General features: G+C 49.3%; 1 protein-coding gene across 1 annotated transcript; it reads left to right on the top strand.

Moving 5' to 3' along the window:
• Positions 1–11,279: 11,279 nt before the first annotated feature.
• On the top strand, positions 11,280–12,494 carry ZCCHC3 (zinc finger CCHC-type containing 3; the record flags this gene model as incomplete). The annotated part of the gene is made up of 1 exon (XM_079944628.1): positions 11,280–12,494. The coding sequence occupies one exon, from the start codon at positions 11,280–11,282 to the stop codon at positions 12,492–12,494; it is 1,215 nt and encodes a 404-aa protein (XP_079800754.1).
• Positions 12,495–20,977: the final 8,483 nt, after the last annotated feature.

A 20,977-nucleotide genomic window follows, 5' to 3' on the forward strand; every position in this document is an offset into this window, starting at 1 on the left:
GCCTAGCTTGTGCACTAATGCAACCATGAATGTAAGTTGTCAGTAAACAGTAACTTTGATGTAGGCATGGTTATCTCCATTTCACAGACATGAGGCAGAAGCACATAAGTGGCTAACCATTAAGTTTTAGAGTTGGGCTGATGGGGGTTCAGATTTTGACAATCACTAAGCTACTACAAGCTTTGTGACACTGGGCAACTCACTTCCATGATCGAGCCTAATTTCCTCATCTGTGAATAGGAACAATAATTGTAACCCACAGACTTTTTTTCTCTCTTGCTCTTCAGAACCTGTTCTTTCAAAGTCCACCTCAAATCACGCCTCCTCCCCAGTCTCCCAACTAGCTTTCTAAAAATAGCGCAAATTCCAAAACTCTGTCCATAAGAACCCAGACTGAGATGCCAAACTGACCAATTCTGATAACCCTCTGTGGTGATAATCTGCCAGAAATGAGTAAAGGCTGCCATCTTCAGATGGCTTCGGTGCCCATCTGCACAGCTTTGCTCGCAGGATACCTGCCTGGCCCCGCACCTCCTGGTTCAGTGATCTCTGCAATAGACCAAGGTGACTGCTGGAGCACTGCTGAGGACAATGGCTGACAATTTTTGAATAAATTCAGTGAGAAATAAATATAAGTGTTCAGTCTTTTATCCAATTCACAGTGCTCATAGTGATCATCAACAAGAAATAAAAGTAAAAAGAGAATATAGAAAACCTGGATCTGCAAAAGTTGACTTGAGAAAAATGGCATTGATGGAAAGAATGGCCATACCCATACCAACAAAATCTTATGATAGAAGAAGGTATGGTTAGTAAAATTGAGATGGAGCCAGACCCCAGTCCACAGATCAAACCTTTTCAAAATACAAACAGATATTTTAATAGTCAGAAACAAAACAAAAATGCCTAATATATGTTGGTTACATAAGGGGTCCTGTCTAGTGCCGTAAGACAAGAAAAAGTGTAAGATCTAAACAGAAAAAGAAAAAAACCTTCGTTATTTGCAGACAATATGATTGCCAACATAGAAAAGCAAATTGATTCCAAAAGCCATTGGAAATCTTAAAAGATTTCAGCCTTGTTGCTAGATATGAGTTCAATACAAAAAATTCAATTATGTTTCCTTTAAATACTGAAAACAAATATGTGATTTCTAAAGATACCATTTACAACAGCAACCAAGGCACCTTGGAATAAATGCCCTACAAAATCTTTAGGAAGAAAACTATAAAATGTTATTGAAATTCATAAAATAAGACTTACATAAATGAGAAATCCAGGAGGGTCACTAATGGGGAGAGTCAGCATTACAATATGGCAATTCTGTATAAATGCAATGCAAACCCAATTAAAATCCCCAGAAGTGGTTTCCTGGAATTTAGTAAGCTGGTTCTAAAATTTATACAGTGGATCCAAATATAGCTGAGACAACCTCGAAGAAGAAGGAGAAGGAAGAGAGATTAGTTAAAATACATGGGTTCGGTTTGGCTATGTAAATACCCTCACCATGGAAAGATCTGAGCAGGCAAGCAGAAAGAATAAAAGAGTGGAATGTGTGAACCTAAGACTTTGATGCTTCTGGTTAATGATCCCAGTACGATCCTGGGGATGTGTGGCAGAGAAGGGATGGATGAGAGCACGTCGGGAGTTGTAAAGTGAGGGAATCGGAAGGTCAAATAGCACAAGAGTTGGAGATGCTGTCTTCCTGAAACTAGTACTGGAATCCGAGTAAAGGGAAAGATCTTAAGAACTCACAGGGATTCCCAGATGCTAAGCAGAGCTGCAAGAGAAATAGGAAAAAATCCAACACCGGTAGAAAGGAAGAATAACCTTCCCTGGAAACCCATTGTGGACTAAGCTCTTTGACACAGGTTATCTCCTTGGACCTCCACGTTCGTCCTCTGAGAGTAGATATTGTAAGGCCAACTGGCCCGAGGCAGGGGAACGCAATCAGACTCACAGGTTGCATCAGCCCAGAGCTCCCACCCACCCAGTCCCAGGAACTGACCTGGTGATTTTCCACCCGGCCCAGCCTTCCCGCCTTTTGAGGGGCGGGACTAACGGTCCCAAGACTGATGCGACCGGCACCAGATATTGCCACGATACCCGAAGAGACCACCAAATAAGGACTACTCTGCGCCCTCACGGATTCACCACACCCCTTTCCCTTCTTCCCCTATAAATTCTGCCCAAACCCTCGCCCGGGCGCGACTTCTCTGGCCCCCTTTCTCTCGGACCAGTGAACCTCGCCCGGGAGCGTACCCAAATAAAGCTTGTTTAAGCTCTCCTCCGTCTTTGGTGCCGTTCCTTACATTTGGTGCCGAAACCCGGGATGGGTACCAAACCCCGCGGGTTACCGTGCGGGCCGCTCCTCCCCTCCCCCAGGAGACAACCAGGGAACCTCTACTCATCCACCCGATCCGGCAGAAAACGGGGTAAGTCCCCTCCCTTGTTCCCTCCGACCCCCAGAGTCCCTGCCCACCGGACTCCTGTCCCTAATCACGGCCGCGTCAGGGACTCCTCCGTTCTGTCTCCGGGCCTCGGGCAACTGTGGAGACGTCCCAATCGCCTGACCGCCCTGCGATCTGCCGTGAATTGGAGACTGAGACCAGGGACGCCTGTCTCCCTCTCCGTTCACTCAGGGACAGACTGGGGATCATGGGAACCTCACAATCGAAACCAGATCCTAAGACGCCCCTGGGGTGTCTCCTAGCCAATTTTACAGCCCTCGGTTTCTCCCAAGATCTCCGTCGCCGACAGCTTATTTTCTATTCCACTGTGGCCTGGCCACAATATCCTCTAGACAATCAATCCAAATGGCCTCCTGAAGGGACGTTCGATTTTAACATCCTCCGTGATCTAGATAATTACTGCCGCAGGACGGGCAAATGGTCTGAGGTCCCCTATGTCCAGGTTTTTTGGGTTTTGCGCCCTCGCCCCTCCCTTTGCGTCAATTGTTCTACCTCTCAAATCCTCCTTCCCAAACAAACATCTCCTCCATCCAAAACCTCAATCCCCTTGGACGATGATTCCTCCCCACTAACCGACCGTCCCGAATCTCTCGCCTCTCCCCCCTCCAGAGCTCTTCTCCAACCCCCACCCTACCCTAGACCGGCCCCTCTCCCTCCTGAGCCCACTCCATCGCCCCCCACCGCTCCCCCGCTCCCCCCCGGCAACCTCCCCCTTGGCCCCCCCTTCCCCCGCTTCCTCTCCCTCCGTCTCTCTCTCATCACCCCTCTCCTCGCCAGTCAGCTCACACACCCGCTCCCACCACCACGACTCCCAGGACCCAGACCTTCTAGTTCATGTTCCCTTTTCCCTCCAAGATCTCTCTCAAATAGAAAAGCGACTAGGCTCCTTTTCTGCCGACTCTTCCCGCTACATCAAAGAATTTCGCTACCTCTCTCAAGCTTACGATCTAACCTGGCACGATATCTTTGTGGTTCTGTCCTCTACCTTAACCCCTGACGAAAGGGAAAGAATTCAAACTGCTGCCCGAAACCATGCAGATCAGGTTCACCTTACCGACAACTCCATGCCTGTCGGAGCGACTGCCGTACCTGACACCGATCCAGGCTGGACTTATCAGGACGGCCACGATGGCCGTCGTAAACGCGACCTCATGATCCAATGCCTCCTGGCTGGCATGCAGGCTGCCGGTCATAAGGTGGTTAATTTTGAAAAACTAAAAGAGATAACCCAAGAACCTAACGAAAATCCAGCTATCTTTCTCAATCGCCTTACAGAGGCCTTAACTCTCTACACCCGGCTGGATCCCGACACCCCGGCAGGGGCAACGGTCCTAGCCACCCATTTTATCACCCAATCAGCCCCGGACATCCAAAAGAAATTAAAACGGGCAGAGGACGGCCCTCAAACCCCTATTCGAGATCTGGTAAAGATGGCCTTTAAAGTCTACAATGGCCGTGAGGATTTGGCAGAATCAGCCGACAGGCTCGGATGCACCAGAAGGTGGCCCTCCAGACCCAAGCCCTCGTGGACGCCCTGCGGCCGGCCATCTCCCATGGACAACATCCACGGAACCCGCCGAAGGCAACTCCACCAGGGGCCTGCTTCAAGTGTGGAAAAGAGGGGCACTGGGCTCGCCAATGTCCCAATCCCCGACCTCCTTCTAAGCCCCGTCCCAGCTGCGGGCTAACGGGCCACTGGAAGAGTGACTGCCCTACGACTGGCCCTCCCTCAGCGTCTCCACGCGGGGGGCAGGCCGTCCCAACGGCATTACCACTCGAACTGCTGGGATTGGCTGACGACTGACGGCGCCCGGACTCGAAGACCCCCATCACCCTCGCCGAGCCCAGGGTAACGCTACAGGTAGCGGGTAAGTCCATCTCATTTCTGGTGGACACGGGGCTACCTATTCGGTCCTGCCTACCTATTCCGGGCCAGTTTCTCCTTGCCAGATCTCAGTCATGGGTGTTGATGGCAAACCATCCTTCCCACTCCAGACCGGTCCACTCCCATGTCATATCGAAGGACTCCCTTTTACTCATTCCTTCTTAGTCATACCATCCTGCCCAGCTCCCTTGCTAGGCCGAGATGTCCTTTTCCACTTAGGGGCCTCCCTCCAACTGGTTAGACTTGACCCTAAGGTCCCCTCCTCCCAACTCCTGCTTCCTCTTCTCGGCCTGTCTCTAGAACCCTCCCCCTCCTATCCCCCTCTTCCAATCACACCGAACCCAATCAGTCCCCAAGTCTGGGATACTTCTAAGCCCATAATAGCAACACACCATTCCCCCGTCCTCATCCGCCTAAAGGACCCCTCCAAATTTCCATCAAGGCCCCAATTTCCCATCTCTGAGACTCACCTTAGGGGCCTACAACCTATTATCACCAGACTCCTAAACCAGGGACTCCTTATCCCCACTGACTCTCCCTGCAACACCCCCATCCTGCCTGTCCGCAAGGCCTCTGGGGATTGTCGCCTGGTCCAGGACCTCCGACTAATCAATGAAGCCATAATTCCTCTCCACCCAGTAGTACCAAACCCATACACCTTGCTCTCCCATATCCCCCCATCCACAACCCACTTTACGGTTCTGGATCTCAAAGATGCCTTTTTCACTATCCCCCCTACATCCCGACTCCTATTTCCTCTTCGCCTTTACCTGGACGGATCCGGATACTCATACTTCCAGTCAGCTCACCTGGACAGTTCTTCCCCAGGGATTCCGCAACAGTCCTCACCTCTTTGGTCAGGCGCTGGCACGGGACCTCACTTCCTGCTCCCTTACCCCCAGCACACTCCTTCAATATGTAGATGACCTCCTCCTTTGTAGCCCGTCTCTCAGCCTCTCAAGACAACACACTGCAGATCTCCTCAATTACCTTGGCTCTCGCGGTTATCGGGTCTCCCCAGCCAAGGCTCAGTTATCTGTAACTTCTTGTAACCTACCTGGGGCTCCACCTTACCCCTACCACAAAAGGTCTAACAGCCAAACGCACCCGGATTATCCGTGAACTCCAGCCTCCGGAAACAGTGGAACAAATTCTCTCCTTTTGGGGCCTTATAGGATTTTTCCGACACTGGATCCCTAACTTTGCTCTCCTCGCTAAACCCTTATATCTAGCCGCTAAAGAAACCCCTCAAGGACCCCTCACCTCTCCTTCCGCCGTTCGACAGGCCTTTCTCACCCTCCGTAACGCTCTGATATCTTCTCCTCCCCTTTCTCTGCCCAACCCAAACCGACCTTTTCACCTTTTTGTGGATGAACGGGCCGGAATAGCCACTGGACTCCTTGCCCAGCCTGTAGGGCCTTCCTACCGCCAAACAGCTAGACCCAACCATTTGGGGATGGCAACCATGCCTTCGGGCCCTAGCAGCAGCAGCCGAACTGACCAAACAAACACTCAAACTGACCCTGGCCCACCCACTAAGCGTGTTTTCCTCCCACCGGCTGGTCGACTTCCTAGGCCACAAGTCTCTCTCTCTCGGGTCCCTCTTGCATCTAGGAATTCCACCTGCTGTTCATCGAAAACAACTGCTATCTCCCTTGACCTTCCCCTGCCCCCCCGCCCCCCACCCCCCGCCTAAACCCGGCCTCCCTCTTGCCCATTTCCGACACCGGGACCTCCCCTTCCCACTCCTGCCCCCAAATCGTAGAGGCCCTCAGCCCGCCGAGGGAGGGATTCTTTGATACTCCACTGTTAAACCCGGACCGCACCCTCTTCGTAGATGGCAGCTCAATACTCGGTCCTGACGGACGCCGACGGACAGCCTACGCTGTGGTAACTATCTCAACTATTATCGAGGCTAACAGCCTCCCAGAAGGAACGACCTCCCAAAAGGCTGAACTGATCGCACTTACACGAGCCCTTCACCTTTCCAAAGACCAAAGGGTTAACAGCTACACAGACTCTAAATATGCCTTTCTCATTGCACACAGCCACTCAGCACTATGGAGGGAACATGGATTTCTGACCACTAAGGGATCCCCAGTGGTCAACGCTTCCCTCACTGCAAAACTGGAGGCCCTCCAGCTTCCTAAAGAAGTAGCAATTATCCATTGCAGGGGTCATCAACTCCCATCCAACCCAATAGCACAAGGTAACTCGAAGGACGATTCCATGGCCCGAGAGCTTACAAAAGGGGATCCTCCAGCTCCACTTCTATTTTTCACCAGTCCTACCCAACCCACATATACCCCGCACGAGGAAGCTGCCTTACTCTCAAAAGGGGGACACAAAGACAACAAAGGATGGATTTTTATAGACAACAAAATTGCCCTACCTCTGGCCCAAGCAGCTGGCCTCCTATCAGACATCCATAAGTCCTTACACATTGGTCCAGAAGAAATGTCCCGTTTTTTGGACCCCCTCTTTCATCTGCCAGGACTTAGAGAGGCCATCTCAAAGACTCACATGGCCTGCCAAACCTGCGCATCCGTCTCCCCACAAGGAGGCCTACGGCCCCGAATTCCTACACACCAGATGCGTGGACATCAGCCTGGTGAAGACTGGCAGATCGACTTTACCCATATGCCCCGCTGCAAACGCTTCCGATATCTGCTCACTCTCATTGACACCTTTTCAGGTTGGATCGAGGCCTATCCAACAACTCGAGAAACGGCAGACACGGTCGCCACCATCCTGCCTCAGTACATCATCCCCCGATTTGGTCTGCCGGTCTCCATCCAGTCGGATAATGGACCCGCCTTTGTCTCTCAGGTGGTTCAACAGGTATCCGAGGCTCTCCAGATCACCTGGAAACTCCACATCCCCTACCACCCCCAATCATCCGGTAAGGTTGAATCCTCCAATGGGATCTTAAAAGACCACCTCACCAAACTGTCCCTTGAGGTCCATGTCTCATGGCCCGACCTGCTTCCTCTAGCCCTTACCCAAATCCGAGCCTCACCTCGGACTCCTACTGGCCTCAGTCCATTTGAACTACTTTACGGCCGCCCTTTCCTCCTTCACGACCTACCAACCCAGAGTCCACCCCTAGCCTCCTACCTTCCCTGCCTCTCCCTGCTTTGCCGTCTTCTCCGCGAATATGCTGACCGTCATCTACCGACAGTGGCTGTCTCTGAAACTTCCTCTCTCCCTCTACAACCTGGAGATAGTGTCCTCCTCAAGGACTCACACTCCCAATCCCTTAAGCCACGGTGGACAGGCCCTCATACAGTGGTCCTCACCACCCTCACGGCGGCCATACTTCTAGGACACTCCTCCTGGTACCATGTCTCCCGTCTTAAAGTGGCCCCAATCTCAGAAAACTAGTCAACCCAACCGCTGGGTCCCACAAGGTTACGGCTTATCCACCGCCCTGCCTCTCCTCCTGCTACTTCTCCTGCCACCCAGGACTCATCAGACGTCCCTATGGCGCTTCTACATCCACGGGACATGGCAAGCTGATGGTCGAGCCCATGCCCAGGTCCTGGGGACAGGAGACTGCCGACCAGGCGGATGCCAGGCCATGGTGACCGTTAACTTTTCCTTCCCACATTTAATTTGGCAAGGTAATTGGCTAGGCCAGGAATCTCCCGTTGTCTCTTTCACCTACAACCAAACTAAAGACTGCTGTCACTGGTGGACAGACACATACGGGGGGTGCCCCTACCGCTCATGTAACATCCACGTGGCAAAATTAGGCATTACAGACTTACTCTGACAATCTTACCTAGTACCAAGGATGGCAGGGGTAGCCTATCCCTTAACACCAAGGATCCCTGGGATACAAGGTAGGGACAAGGGGTACAAGGAAAAATTTACCGATGGGCAACTGATACTTATCCTGTAGGGTCTTTTAAGATTTTTCGCTCCTACATTAGCTTGATTCCCAAAGTTATCCAACAGTTGAGCAAACAAGCCACTGCCATCCAGGAAACAGAACAAGCCCTAAGACATCAACTACCCCACCCCGAACACAAAGAGGATCCTTTTTCTTGGTTGACCCTCATCCATCAAGCAGTACAGATACTCAACCACACAGGAATAGGTAACATCTCCGATTGCTTTCTATGTGCCTCGCTTGGCCGGCCACACTTGGCTGCTGTCCCACTCGACCAGCCCTTCAATTCTACTTCCTACATCTCCCAAAACCCACCTTTTTCCCCGTTAAAAGTCCCCATATTCCTTGATTCAAAAAAATCTCACCATCTGTTACGGCAGCCGCCCAAATCTAGCTGATACTGGGCTTCTTTGCAGTTCATCCCTCACGGTAAACACATCAATTGAAGCACCACCAGGCATGTTTTTGTGGTGCAATGGTTCCCTCACAAAAAAGGTCAATTCTTCTTCCCCCTTCTCATGTATCCCCGTTACTCTCATCCCACAACTCACACTGTATAGCCAAGTCGAATTTTCCTCGCTAATCACGCCGCCCTTTACCCGACGGAAAAGAGCTATCTTTCTTCCTCTGGTCGCAGGCATCTCTCTCGCCTCCTCCCTGGTCACTGCAGGCCTGGGGGGGGGGGGGTGCGGGGAGCTCTGACACATAGTGTTTCGACATCCCGCGACTTAGAATATAAACTCCAGCTAGCCATTGAAGCCTCCGCCGCCTCCATCTCCTCTCTCCAGCGCCAAATCACCTCCATAGTCCGAGTCGCTCTCCAGAATCGACGAGCCCTGGATCTCCTGACGGCCGACAAAAGAGGTACCTGCCTCTTCCTACAGGAGAAATGCTGCTATTACATCAATGAAACAGGACTCATCGAAGACAACGTAAACGCCCTCCATCGCTTAAGAGAAGAACTCCAACGCAAACACCCAACAGTCCACCTCCCCAATTCCCGATTGGTGGCGATCCACCCTCTATACCTGGCTAACACCAATCTTAGGCCCCTTAATTCTCATCTGTATCTTGTTCATGCTTGCTCCCAGTTTTCTTAGGTTCCTTCGCAGGCACATGGAGGAAGTTTGTCGGGTGGCCACAAACCAAATGCTCCTCGGCCCTTACACCTTGCTTCCTACAGAACCCCCCACTGGTCTCCCTTAAGCCTCGGACCTCTGGTCGCCCAACTCCCCTTTTGACGCCCCCATTCAGCAGGAAGTAGCCAGAGATCAGAACGCCACCCCATTACACCAAAGATGTCGGGATGTAAGGCCAACTGGCCCGAGGCAGGGGAACGCAATCAGACTCACAGGTTGCATCAGCCCAGAGCTCCCACCCACCCAGTCCCAGGAACTGACCTGGTGATTTTCCACCCGGCCCAGCCTTCCCGCCTTTTGAGGGGCGGGACTAACGGTCCCAAGACTGATGCGACCGGCACCAGATATTGCCACGATACCCGAAGAGACCACCAAATAAGGACTACTCTGCGCCCTCACGGATTCACCACACCCCCTTTCCCTTCTTCCCCTATAAATTCTGCCCAAACCCTCGCCCGGGCGCGACTTCTCTGGCCCCCTTTCTCTCGGACCAGTGAACCTCGTCTGGGAGCGTACCCAAATAAAGCTTGTTTAAGCTCTCCTCCGTCTTTGGTGCCGTTCCTTACAGATATTAATATCCCTTTGTTATGGATGAGCAAATTGAGCTGTGAAAACTGAGGTCATTGGCCCCACATGACAAAGCTGAGATTTGAAGCAGTCAGATTCAAACTAGGGTCTCCCTGAGTCCACAATTCTTTTCTTTCACTAAACCCAGAAAGATCACTGGAGCACCCTGAAACACAAGCAGCTATGGTAAAGAAAACAAGATGACAAAAGGTGGTATTAACCCCACCCCCTCAACTACCCAAATTTTATCAATGCTTCTGAAGCACCAGTTGAGACAGATGAGGTAGGAATAAGGATTGCGTCCAGTGCTAACTTTAGTTAGGGAATCTGTGTGAAGGCGTTTCTTGGAGAGTCTGATCCAAAGAGTCCTTTATCCAAAATGTCAGAGCAAAGAAGTAGAAGTATAAGCCACCTATGCGTGGAGGCTGCCTGTTAACTCTGCCACTTGGCCAAGTGATTTAACTCCCATCTCCAAGCCCCTGCCTCCTGTAAAATGGGTATAATTACAACATTGTTTTGGAAGATTCCATGTGATAAAGCTTGCAGTGTGCTTAGAACACTATCGAACACTTAAGCGCTCAATATAACTGTCATCATGAATATGATGGAGGTCTTCTTAAAAAATAATTCAGTATGACTTACTTGGAAATGTATCAAAAAATAAGGAGTGATGGATACAGGCGTAGTGTGATAAGGTATAGTAAAATTTTAATGAAAGATGAAATAGTTAAAATGTTCACTGCAAAATTCTTTCCACTTTTTGTATGTTTGAAAATGTCCATAATCCAACGTTGGAAAAATAATGCATTGTGATCTGCTCTGGGAGGAGGAAGGGCTAAGTTTTGTCTTTGTTTTTTTAATAGAAAAGGTACAAAAATGAAAACAAAATGGGCGAAATCTTCCTCAACTCTCTCCCGCCTTCGGGCTGTGGGCCGTTAGTAAAACTGCTTGAATGAAATCATCGAGGACCGCTTGCGAAATACCAAATCCTCGAGAGCGAGGCCCAAGGCTGCCAAAACCTCGCGAGGGACAGGGACGCGATCCAAGCTCCGCATCCCACTTCGGTGCCGAGGAGGTAGGGTTGGAGCGAGCACTAACGGAAACGCGGCCTGGCCGTTACCAGGGGGTTCCCGGCCCGCGGCCGCTGACCGCCGAGCGCCGCAAGTAAATACCTTAGCGGGGCGGGGGAGAGAAGCGTCGAATTTCAAAAAAAAAAAAAAAAAAAAAAAAGCCCAAACCCCCACAGCCCCGGGCGGGCGGGCGCGCGCCATGGGCGCCCTTTGGCTGCGGGAGTGAGTGGAGGATGCTGGGAAGGAGGTAAAATGGCCACCGGCGGCGGCGCGGAGGAGGAGAGGAAGCGGGGGCGGACGCAGCTCCTGTCTCTTGCGCGCCCGGCGGCCCGGGCCGAGGAGGCCGAGGGCGGCCGCGAGAAGATGGGCTGGGCCCAGGTGGTGAAGAACCTGGCCGAGAAGAAGGGCGAGTTCCGCGAGTCGCGGCCTCCGCGGCGGGAGGAGGAGGGCGGTAACGGCGCGCGCGGCGGGCTCAGCGTCCCCGCGGGCCTGGCGGCGCCAGGCCTCGGTGACTTTCCCCCGGCCGGCCGCGGGGACCCGAAGGGCCGCCGGAGAGACCCGGCCGGCGAGGCGACGGACGCCCGCAAGAAGAAGGGCGCAGCCGAGGCGGGCAGGAGGAAGAAGGCCGAAGTGGCGGCCATGGCGGCCCCGGCCAAGCCCGACGCGGCCGAAGACGCGGCCGAGCGGCCCCCACAGGACGAGCAGGCGACGCCGGCTGGCCCCGCGGCGGGCCCGGGCAAGGGCCGCTTCCTCGTGCGCATCTGTTTCCAGGGAGACGAGGGCGCCTGCCCAACCCGGGACTTCGTGGTGGGCGCGCTCATCCTGCGCTCCATCGGCATGGACCCGAGCGACATCTACGCGGTCATTCAGATCCCTGGCAGCCGGGAGTTCGACGTGAGCTTCCGCTCGGCGGAGAAGCTGGCCCTATTCTTACGCGTCTACGAGGAGAAGCGCGAGCAGGAGGACTGCTGGGAGAACTTTGTGGTGCTGGGGCGGAGCAAGTCCAGCTTGAAGACGCTCTTCATCCTCTTCCGGAACGAGACGGTGGACGTGGAGGACATCGTGACCTGGCTTAAGCGCCACTGCGATGTGTTGGCCGTGCCGGTGAAAGTGACCGACAGGTTTGGGATCTGGACCGGGGAGTACAAGTGCGAGATCGAGCTGCGCCAGGGGGAGGGCGGGGTCAGGCACCTGCCGGGGGCCTTCTTCCTGGGGGCCGAGAGGGGCTACAGCTGGTACAAGGGGCAGCCCAAGACGTGCTTTAAATGTGGTTCCCGGACCCACATGAGTGGCAGCTGCACACAGGACAGGTGCTTCAGGTGCGGGGAGGAGGGGCACCTGAGCCCTTACTGCCGGAAGGGCATCGTGTGTAACCTCTGTGGCAAACGAGGACACGCCTTTGCCCAGTGTCCCAAAGCGGTTCACAATTCTGTGGCAGCTCAACTAACCGGCGTGGCCGGGCACTGAACACCCGCCTGCCTGCCAGGGTGAACACAGAGCCAGCTTACCCCTCTTAAGTGCCAAAACTTTTTTTTAAACCATTTTTTATCGTTTTTGAAGGAGATCTTCTTAAAACTACAAGAGACATCTCACTTTGCCTTCCTAAACTGAGTTTACTCCATTTCAGCCTTTCCTGAATTTGGTGACTCTGTCATCAGTAACGACTACCGACCGAGAACTGTAGTGTGCAGATATGTCTCCCCGCCCTTGTTTAAAATTTATTTTCATTTTTGTATTTGGAGATTTTTTTTCTGGTACTTTTTACTCCCCACCCCTTGTCTTCTCCCCGGATTTTCATTCTTCGGCTGCCTTGCTCATCTTTGTGCCCCAGTGCTAGGTAGGGGCCCAGCACATGGTCGGCACTCCATCAATGTTTGTTGAATTGAGAACATTGTTGACCCTGGCTTCTGTCAGGGTGTCTATCTTTTGCAGCTCATCCCGTCCCCTTTTAATTTGCTGCTTCTAATCTATGTGGTCTGAGAATTTGTGAAACCAGTGTTGTTAGAAGTGTATGTAACCTGAGTCAATAGGCTCTGAATGGTGGCCAAGGGCCTCTCTTATGGCATTAAAATGCATGGACTTTGTGACAGCGCTTTCAGTGGCTCAGAAACCATTCTTCACAGAATCATGGAATCTAGAATTTTCCTGCTGGAAAAGACCTAAAAATTGGTCTAGACCAATCCACTGGTTTTCCAACAGATGAAACAAGACCAGAGAGGTTAAATGACTGGATCAAAGTCACATAGCTGTCTGGTGCCAGAGCTAGCCTAGAGTAGAGTTCCCTGACCCCAAGCCCGGTGCTCATTCCACTACCTCTCACACCTCACAACATTTTCCTCAACACTTGAGGGCCCAGAAAGTCTGCTCTTTCCAGAATAATGAGCCCAGGGGAATGCTAAGAAATCATCTGGGGAAGGAAGCAGAAGATGTGGCAGGAGCTTCAGAATACTTGGGAGATACGGAAGGGACAAAGGAACATAATCCAGGGTGTACTCATTGCCCCCTGGGGTACCATATCTGGATTAAAGTGGCCCTGCTCCTTTGTGGCCTTCCCCTTCCCCGTTCATTGCCATCAGTGAGAAATAGAGGTGCTCCTGAGTAAAGAAAGGTTTACATTTGCATCTTAGCCTCAATAGCTAGCGTCCCCAGAGAAGCAGCCGACTGGAGCTCATCTGCACCCTCCGGACTCTCAGGAGAAAAACAGAATTCCAATGAGCTGTTAACTCTAAAATGTACTTGGGAAATAGGCCAAGCTGGAGGGCATTGGGTCTACTAAGTGTTATCAATTTAAAGTAGAAAAGACAGTTCACTGCTTTTCTTTTAGTTTTTGTCTTTCCTTTATGTTTTGCTATTTTCTTGTGGCTTAGAATGTAAAATCGATTGTTTAAAGTTTTGTTCTGAATAAATATTTATCTTTTGTATTGCTAACACTGCTGCACTATTTCCTTTCAAAATGTTAGATGCATAGGTTCACAGACCCTAGTTCAACGGAGGCTTCCCACACACCATTTGTTTACTCTGCATATACATTTCCAGCCCGCAGGCAACACTTAACACCTACTATGTTTTCCCAGGCCCTTGGGAATTGTTACCTAAACCTTTGCATCAAAATCACTTAGCATACTGTTAAAACTAAACTGTTAAGTCCTAACTCAGTTCCCAGCAATAGGAATCACTGGAGTGAGTGAACTATTTTTAGTAAGCACCCCAAGCAACTCTGATGGGCAGCCAGGTTTGAGACCACAGTTCTGAATGGTACTAACATGACTGAGAGGGACTGCCCTCAGGAGATTACAAACCAGTGGGAAAAACTGAGGTAGGATGTCAGTTTCATCATCTTAACAGTTATTGGAAGTGCACTGAATTGGATACAAAGTGTTCATGGGCTTTAGAAAAAATGCCATCTCTTCCAACTATAAGGGAGGAAGAGAGAAAGGGTCCAGGAAATTTCCCATAGAGCTGACTCACTCCTCCAAGCTAGCCCTGGAGACTCCAGACACAACCCTCTGAGGGATTTTCTAGCCCTGAGATGATAAGATGATCTGATCCTAAGAATTAATGTTCCCAGTATATTGATTCTCTGACTCAGTGATTTGAGGGTATTTCCAGAGCTGATCTGGTACAGTTGAGGCCTGGTTGGCTCTTCAGAATCCTGCCTTTCAGAGCCAGCTCAGCCTTTCTCCTTCCTGTCTCCCAAGGCAAACACAGTCTTCCCTCCTCCTTCCTTCCCTCCCTCCCTCTGTCCTCTCTCTCCCCCTCCTCTGCCACGGGTTTCCCTCCCGCACTGTGCTGGAGGCCTGACGTGGGGGGAAAAAGCCTGTATTCATCATAGTCCCCTCCCCCTTCCTCCTAGCAGGCACTGTGCCAAGGAGCCTCCTTGGAAGGAATCTTCCCTCTCTCTGCCCCTCCCCCCCAACTCTACTGGAGAGAGCAGAGGAAGAAACTGTTTCCCTGCCCTTCCCCTCCCCGCCCCCCTATCCGCTTCAGGGCCTCCAGCCTGGCAGTCTGGGGACTGAGCCACGGGCTGGAGCAGAACAAACCTCCCCCAGCTTCCTCTCCTGATCTAGCAGCCCCCAAATTACAATCCCTCACTGTTCATGGGCTCCTGGGAAGTGTGTGGAGATCCCCAGCCTGAGGCTGGCTGACTAGCTGACATTCATTCGTTCAGCTTACAACAATACTGAAGGCCATTAAGAGCCAGACCCGACAAAAGGCACTCTGCATACGCCCGTGAATAAGACTGTGCACTTGCAGAGGGAGCTACAGATAAGTAATAAGGAAGCAATTTTTAAAATAATATTAAGTATTTTTTAATGTTCTAGAAAAGAGTATAGAATTGTCTCAAATGCAGTTCTACTAGAAGAGATGATGTCTCGACTGAAACCTGCAAAATGAAGGAGTCAAGTGAAGAAGGAGAAGATATTCAAGCAACAGAAGCAGCCTGTGCAAAGACCTGGAGACTAGAGCACAGGGTGTGTTCAGGCTGGCTGGAGAGTCACAGGAAGATGTGGTTGGGAAAAGGCCAAGAGGAAGTGACAGGGTTTGTCAGTGTATTAAGAGGCTTGATTTTGTCCTAACACCCTCCACTCTGGCCGCCTTCATTCCATTCATTTAACACTCTAACATTCGTATGTTAAGCACCAACTCTTTCAAGGCAACGAATTGCAGCAAAATAGTCAAGCACTTTGGGGCTGGAATTCTAGAGTCACACAAATATATAATCTGTAATAATGCATTGAAAGAAACATACAGAGTGACATGTTTAATAAGGAAAACTGATCTGTTCTTGGGGGGGTCAGGGATAACTTCCCAGACAAAATGTTTGAACTGAGATCAAAAGATTATATAAGAAGTTAATTGAAAGGTGGGGGTGGGGGTTAAGTGGTGGTAAGGGTATGAGCCTAGGTTTGCGTAAGGATAACAAGTATAGCAACCCTATAGTGGGAGGAGGCACAGTGGATTCTAGAAACCAAATGAACGCCAGTGTTTAGAAACAAACCACTCTAGGTATTGAGGAAAGTGATGGGCTCTAGGCTGGATATTAGGAATGATTCCTAGAACACCATGGAACTGACCTACCAGGGGAGCTACTACCTCTTTCACAGTCAGAAAGGAGCCAGGAGGACATCACTGGGAAGGCCGAGTTTGAGAACACGCTGTGGAAGCTGCCACTCAAGGACAGGATGCCACTGCCAATGCTACTGCTAGAACAGTGGAATGTCAAGCCCTTGAAGCCAGAGATCATACACTAGAGTCTCCACAACCTTACTTAAAAGCAAAATCAGCCAATATTGTTTGACTTCTGCCTACTACCACCTTCCAAACCTCATGTAAGTGTACCTAATTGCTGGAGCCCTAGCTGCAAGGGAGTCAGGAAATGCTTTTGCTTTCCAGCATGAGTAGCACAGAAAGCACACTAACAGTGGGAATGGGAGCTGTCTGCCGACCATCCACATCTGGCACAGCCAGTGTGGCTACAATGCAGAGAGGGGGAGGGAGATGATGGTACGAAATAAGACTGGAGATCTCTTGGGGAGGTCTGGTCAGCCATGTTTAGAATTTGAGTCTAAGAATGATGAGGCGCCATTGAAAAATTTTTGAGCAAGGAAGTGACATGATCACGGTTATATTTTTAAAAGACCATTCAGGATACTTTGTAGAGAATGGGTCAGAGAGAAACCCAGGTGTAGAGAAGTCCAGTTTACCAAGGTGACAGATTGAGGGTACCTTGGACCTGGATGATGCAGATAGAGAAAAGCAAGCAGAGTAAAGAGATTTTTAGGAGTTTAAGTTAACAAGACTTAGACATAGGCTGGAGGAAAAGTAAGTACCAAGGATGACACCCAAGTTTCCAGCTTCTGCAATTGGATAGATAGTGGGGCCACGCCCTGAGGTGTAGAATAGAGGAGAAAATCCAAGTTTGGGCCGAAGGTCTTCAGTTTGATTTTGGCTGTGTTGAGTTTGAGATCCCCGTAGAGGATGTCTAAAAGAAGGTGTGGGATGGGTGGTTCGAGATCCACAGGTCTTAAATTCTAAGGAGAGCTCTGGGCTTGAGATATAAACACAGGTGTCCTCTAGCAATGGTTTTCAAACTCTTTAACCACATTCCACAGAAGGTATACATTTTACATTGCAGCCATCCAACAGATACATATACATGTGTATACTTATATATAAATAAACAAGTTTATATATAGAAACAAGTTTCTATAGAAACAAGTTTATATATAGAAAGAAATAATATCTCTGTGGGTGGTGTGCTCTGATCTTTTCTATTCTATTGCTTCATTCTTTTATAAATGCTTATATGACCCATGAAATTGATTTTATAATCTCCTAATGGGTCATGAGAAAAAGCATAGGGGAGAAAGATTATAGCAACTTGGACCATACCTTATGCAACTCTGACATGTGAGAGTTTTCCCTGTTGGAAAAAGATATCGTGACAAATTAATAAAGGACAGCCAGAAAGGGAGAAGGAAAAGAAGAGTGTAGAGACACATAAACCAAGGGAGGATAGTTATAAGTGGCAGGGATTAAATGTGTTGAGTGCTGCAAGAGGTCAAGTAAAATTGGCCTTGAGAAATGTCAAGATTCATAAGTCAGGATTGAAGAGTGCCCATTGGATTGAATAATGTGGAGGTCATTGGGGAAGGCCTTTTAGAGTGTTGGGAGAAAGAGGTGGACTAAGGAACAAGTAATCTTCCTAAAATGCCAATGTAGCACTCTGACCCTTTTACTCCCTCTGGGGCTCTCTACTGCTCTAGGGAGTCAGCCTAGCATACAACTCCTTTTGCAAGAGGCTTCTGGGTCCCTTTGGGACTTTATTCTCAGCCAGAGTGCCCATTTCCCTACTTCACGTCAACTTCAGGTGTGGCTGACAAAGAGCAACCAGGAGTTCAGTATGATGGAGTGTGGAATGGTATAAGAGGAAGCTAAGGAGTCAGATCATACCAAGTTGAAGGTGGAATTCCACGAGAGCGAGCGTTACCAGACGTGGGCAGAGCCAGTGGATCCATACAGCACCACTTGCTGGCTTGTCAGCGTGACTAAGAATATTTGGGGGAGGACATGTTTCATGAAAATAAACAGATATATTATGGAGGAGAATGCAAACTGCAGAGTTTTAAAATAAAACATGGACCAACATCTTTGGAAAGCAGTTTGTTTGGCACTATCAAAATTTTAAATTTACATAATCTTTACAGCAGTCATAGGAAATGAATCTATAGCTAAACTTGGACAGGTGCACAAAGATGTTATATGTCACATGTTATGTATGTTCACTGATGCATTACTTAAGGTAGCAAGGACTGGAAACAACCTGATTGTCTATCCGTTATGTATCAATAGTAGTTAGGCTATGGCACATTCAAATGGTGTCACACTATGCAGCTGTTAAAAAGAACGGCTATTTAAAACCATCTAAGACACATTTTAAAGTGAACAAAGCAAGGTATGGTATGCTACTGTTTACATTTTAATTTTACTTTTTTCAGCTTTGTTGAGGTGTAATTGACAAATAAAATTGTAAGATATTTAAAGTGCACCATGTGACAATTGATATATATATTACATTTTTAAATGATGGAATAAATATATACATATGCTTGTTTATGTATAGAATCATCTGGAAGGATATTAGTGAAATTGATAACTTGCTTCTGAGAAGAACTGGATATTTGGGATTGGGGCTGGAAGGAAAATGTATTTTCCATGGTATATCCCTGGGGGGTTTCTTTGGTTTTGTTTCTAACTATTTCATGTACTATCTCTGGCAAAAAAAAAAAAAAAAAAATTAAAGAAAAAAATGCAAAACACAACACAAGACTTCAAAGAAATTCCTGTAGACTCTGTAGAAACGGGAGTCCATTTCCTCTACCTTTAAAAATAAGACATTTTGATTGGGAAAGTTTAAAACTCTAGAGCGGCCAAGCCAACTCACTGGTCTCCCTGCTTCCAAGCTTGGTCTCCTTCCACCCAGGAAAATCGTCCCCAAAACAAAATTTGATCACATTAAGCCCCAGCTTAAAAGACCTTCAAAGACTTTGTGTCCTCCCTGGGTCCCACCAGGCCCTGCCTGGTCGCCCAGCCTCCTCTGGGCCTCACCCCCTCACCCTGGCTGGGCTTCTGCTACTCATTCCAGGAATTCACCCTCCCAGGCCCGTGGTTAACCCTTACGTTCCCTGGCGCTCAACTCTAATGCCACTTCCTAACGGCAGCCTTCCCTAACCTTCTAGACAAAACCCTCTTACACTCCCCTCCTTTTCGTGGTCACTGCAGGTACAATGATATGTTTATTTATGCCACGGTTTAATTAATATCTGCCTCTGTCTCTCGATTTTGAACTCCCAGAGGGCAGAGACCAGGACTTTTTTAGCTCTTGGTGATAGTTCCAACATTTCGCACTGTGCCTGGCACATAGTAAAAGTCCAATAAATATTTATTGCACGAATGATCTAGAAATTACTTGGCTGTGCTTACAGATCAGGATATGTACCTCCTTATCCTTTTTTTATTCCTTTTTCTAAATTGAAGTATAGCTGATTTACAATGTTGTGTTAGTTTCAGTTATACAGCAAAGTGATTCAGTTTTACATATATATATATTTTCAGATTCTTTTCCATTATAGGTTATTATAAGATATTGAATGTAGTTCCCTGTATGGTAGGTCCTTGTTGTTTATCTTTTTTTTTTTTTTTTTTTTTTTTATGCGGCACGCGGGCCTCTCACTGTTGTGGCCTCTCCCGTTGCGGAGCACAGGCTCCGGACGCGCAGGCTCAGCGGCCATGGCTCACGGGCCCAGCTGCTCCGCGGCATGTGGGAGCCTCCCGGACCGGGGCACGAACGCGTGTCCCCTGCATCGGCAGGCGGACTCTCAACCGCTGCGCCACCAGGGAAGCCCTGTTTATCTATTTTATATACAGTAGTGTGTATCCTCCTTGTCCTTTGTAAATGACACTCAAAGTATCCCTTAGCACACTGACTCTCTACTGAATAAGGGCTTATTCATTCATCTTCAAAAAGCAAATTCAAATTTTGGGATTAACAGATACACACTACTATATATAAAATAGATAGACAACAAGGACCTACCGTATAGTACTGGGAACTATATTCAATAACTTGTAATAACCTACAATGGAAAAGAATCTGAAAAAGTTATATACATAACTGAATCACCTTGCTATACACCTGAATCACGGTAAATCAACAATACTTCAATTAAAAAATAATAATAATTTTTTTTTAAAAAAATCGAATTCACTCCTTCAGTCTTCTCACTTTTGTTAAGGGTTTCCTTCAGCCTGGAGGTCAGGCCCATCCTCCCCTATTCCTCTGAGGGCATATCACTGAGACTTAGCCTGCATGTCCCCCACACTGTGAGGCACAGTGGATTGTGAATGCCTAGCTTCAACAAAACACTCCCTTATCCCTGGCAAGAGTAGCTCTGGCCCTGAGCCCTGCCCCTCCTCAGGGGGTGGGGTGGGAATCTGTAGGCACAAGAGGAACTGCCCACCCAGAGTCTGTGCCCTCCCTTTCCAGACCATTCTCTGAAACCCCAGAATTCCCTTCCAAAATACCTCTAAGCTCAATTAGAACCTTCGTGGCCTCAACCCTGGGTTCATCTCAGCTGAGGGCAGGTTGCACTGCCTGATGCACCCCTTACAGACCTGAGGCTTAGGTCTGTATTGCAAGAGACAGCTGGATGTGGCGGTTGGGGTGTCCACTCATACGTGCTGGGTCCCTCACTGATGGGATAGGAGGTAGCTGGACTGGGGTTGGATGCAGGATCCAGGGGGCAGCCCTCGCTGGGCCAACACACCCTGGCACAGACCTCCAAGGGTCCTGGAATTCTAATTCGAACCTGGCTTTTCCAGGTTGTTGTGAAAGTAGATCCGTCAAGGAGGAGAAGATAACATATTTCATTTAACACCTTAGACTGATG

Source organism: Stenella coeruleoalba, assembly GCF_951394435.1.
Source record: "Stenella coeruleoalba genome assembly, chromosome: 15".
Lineage (NCBI taxonomy): Eukaryota > Metazoa > Chordata > Mammalia > Artiodactyla > Delphinidae > Stenella > Stenella coeruleoalba.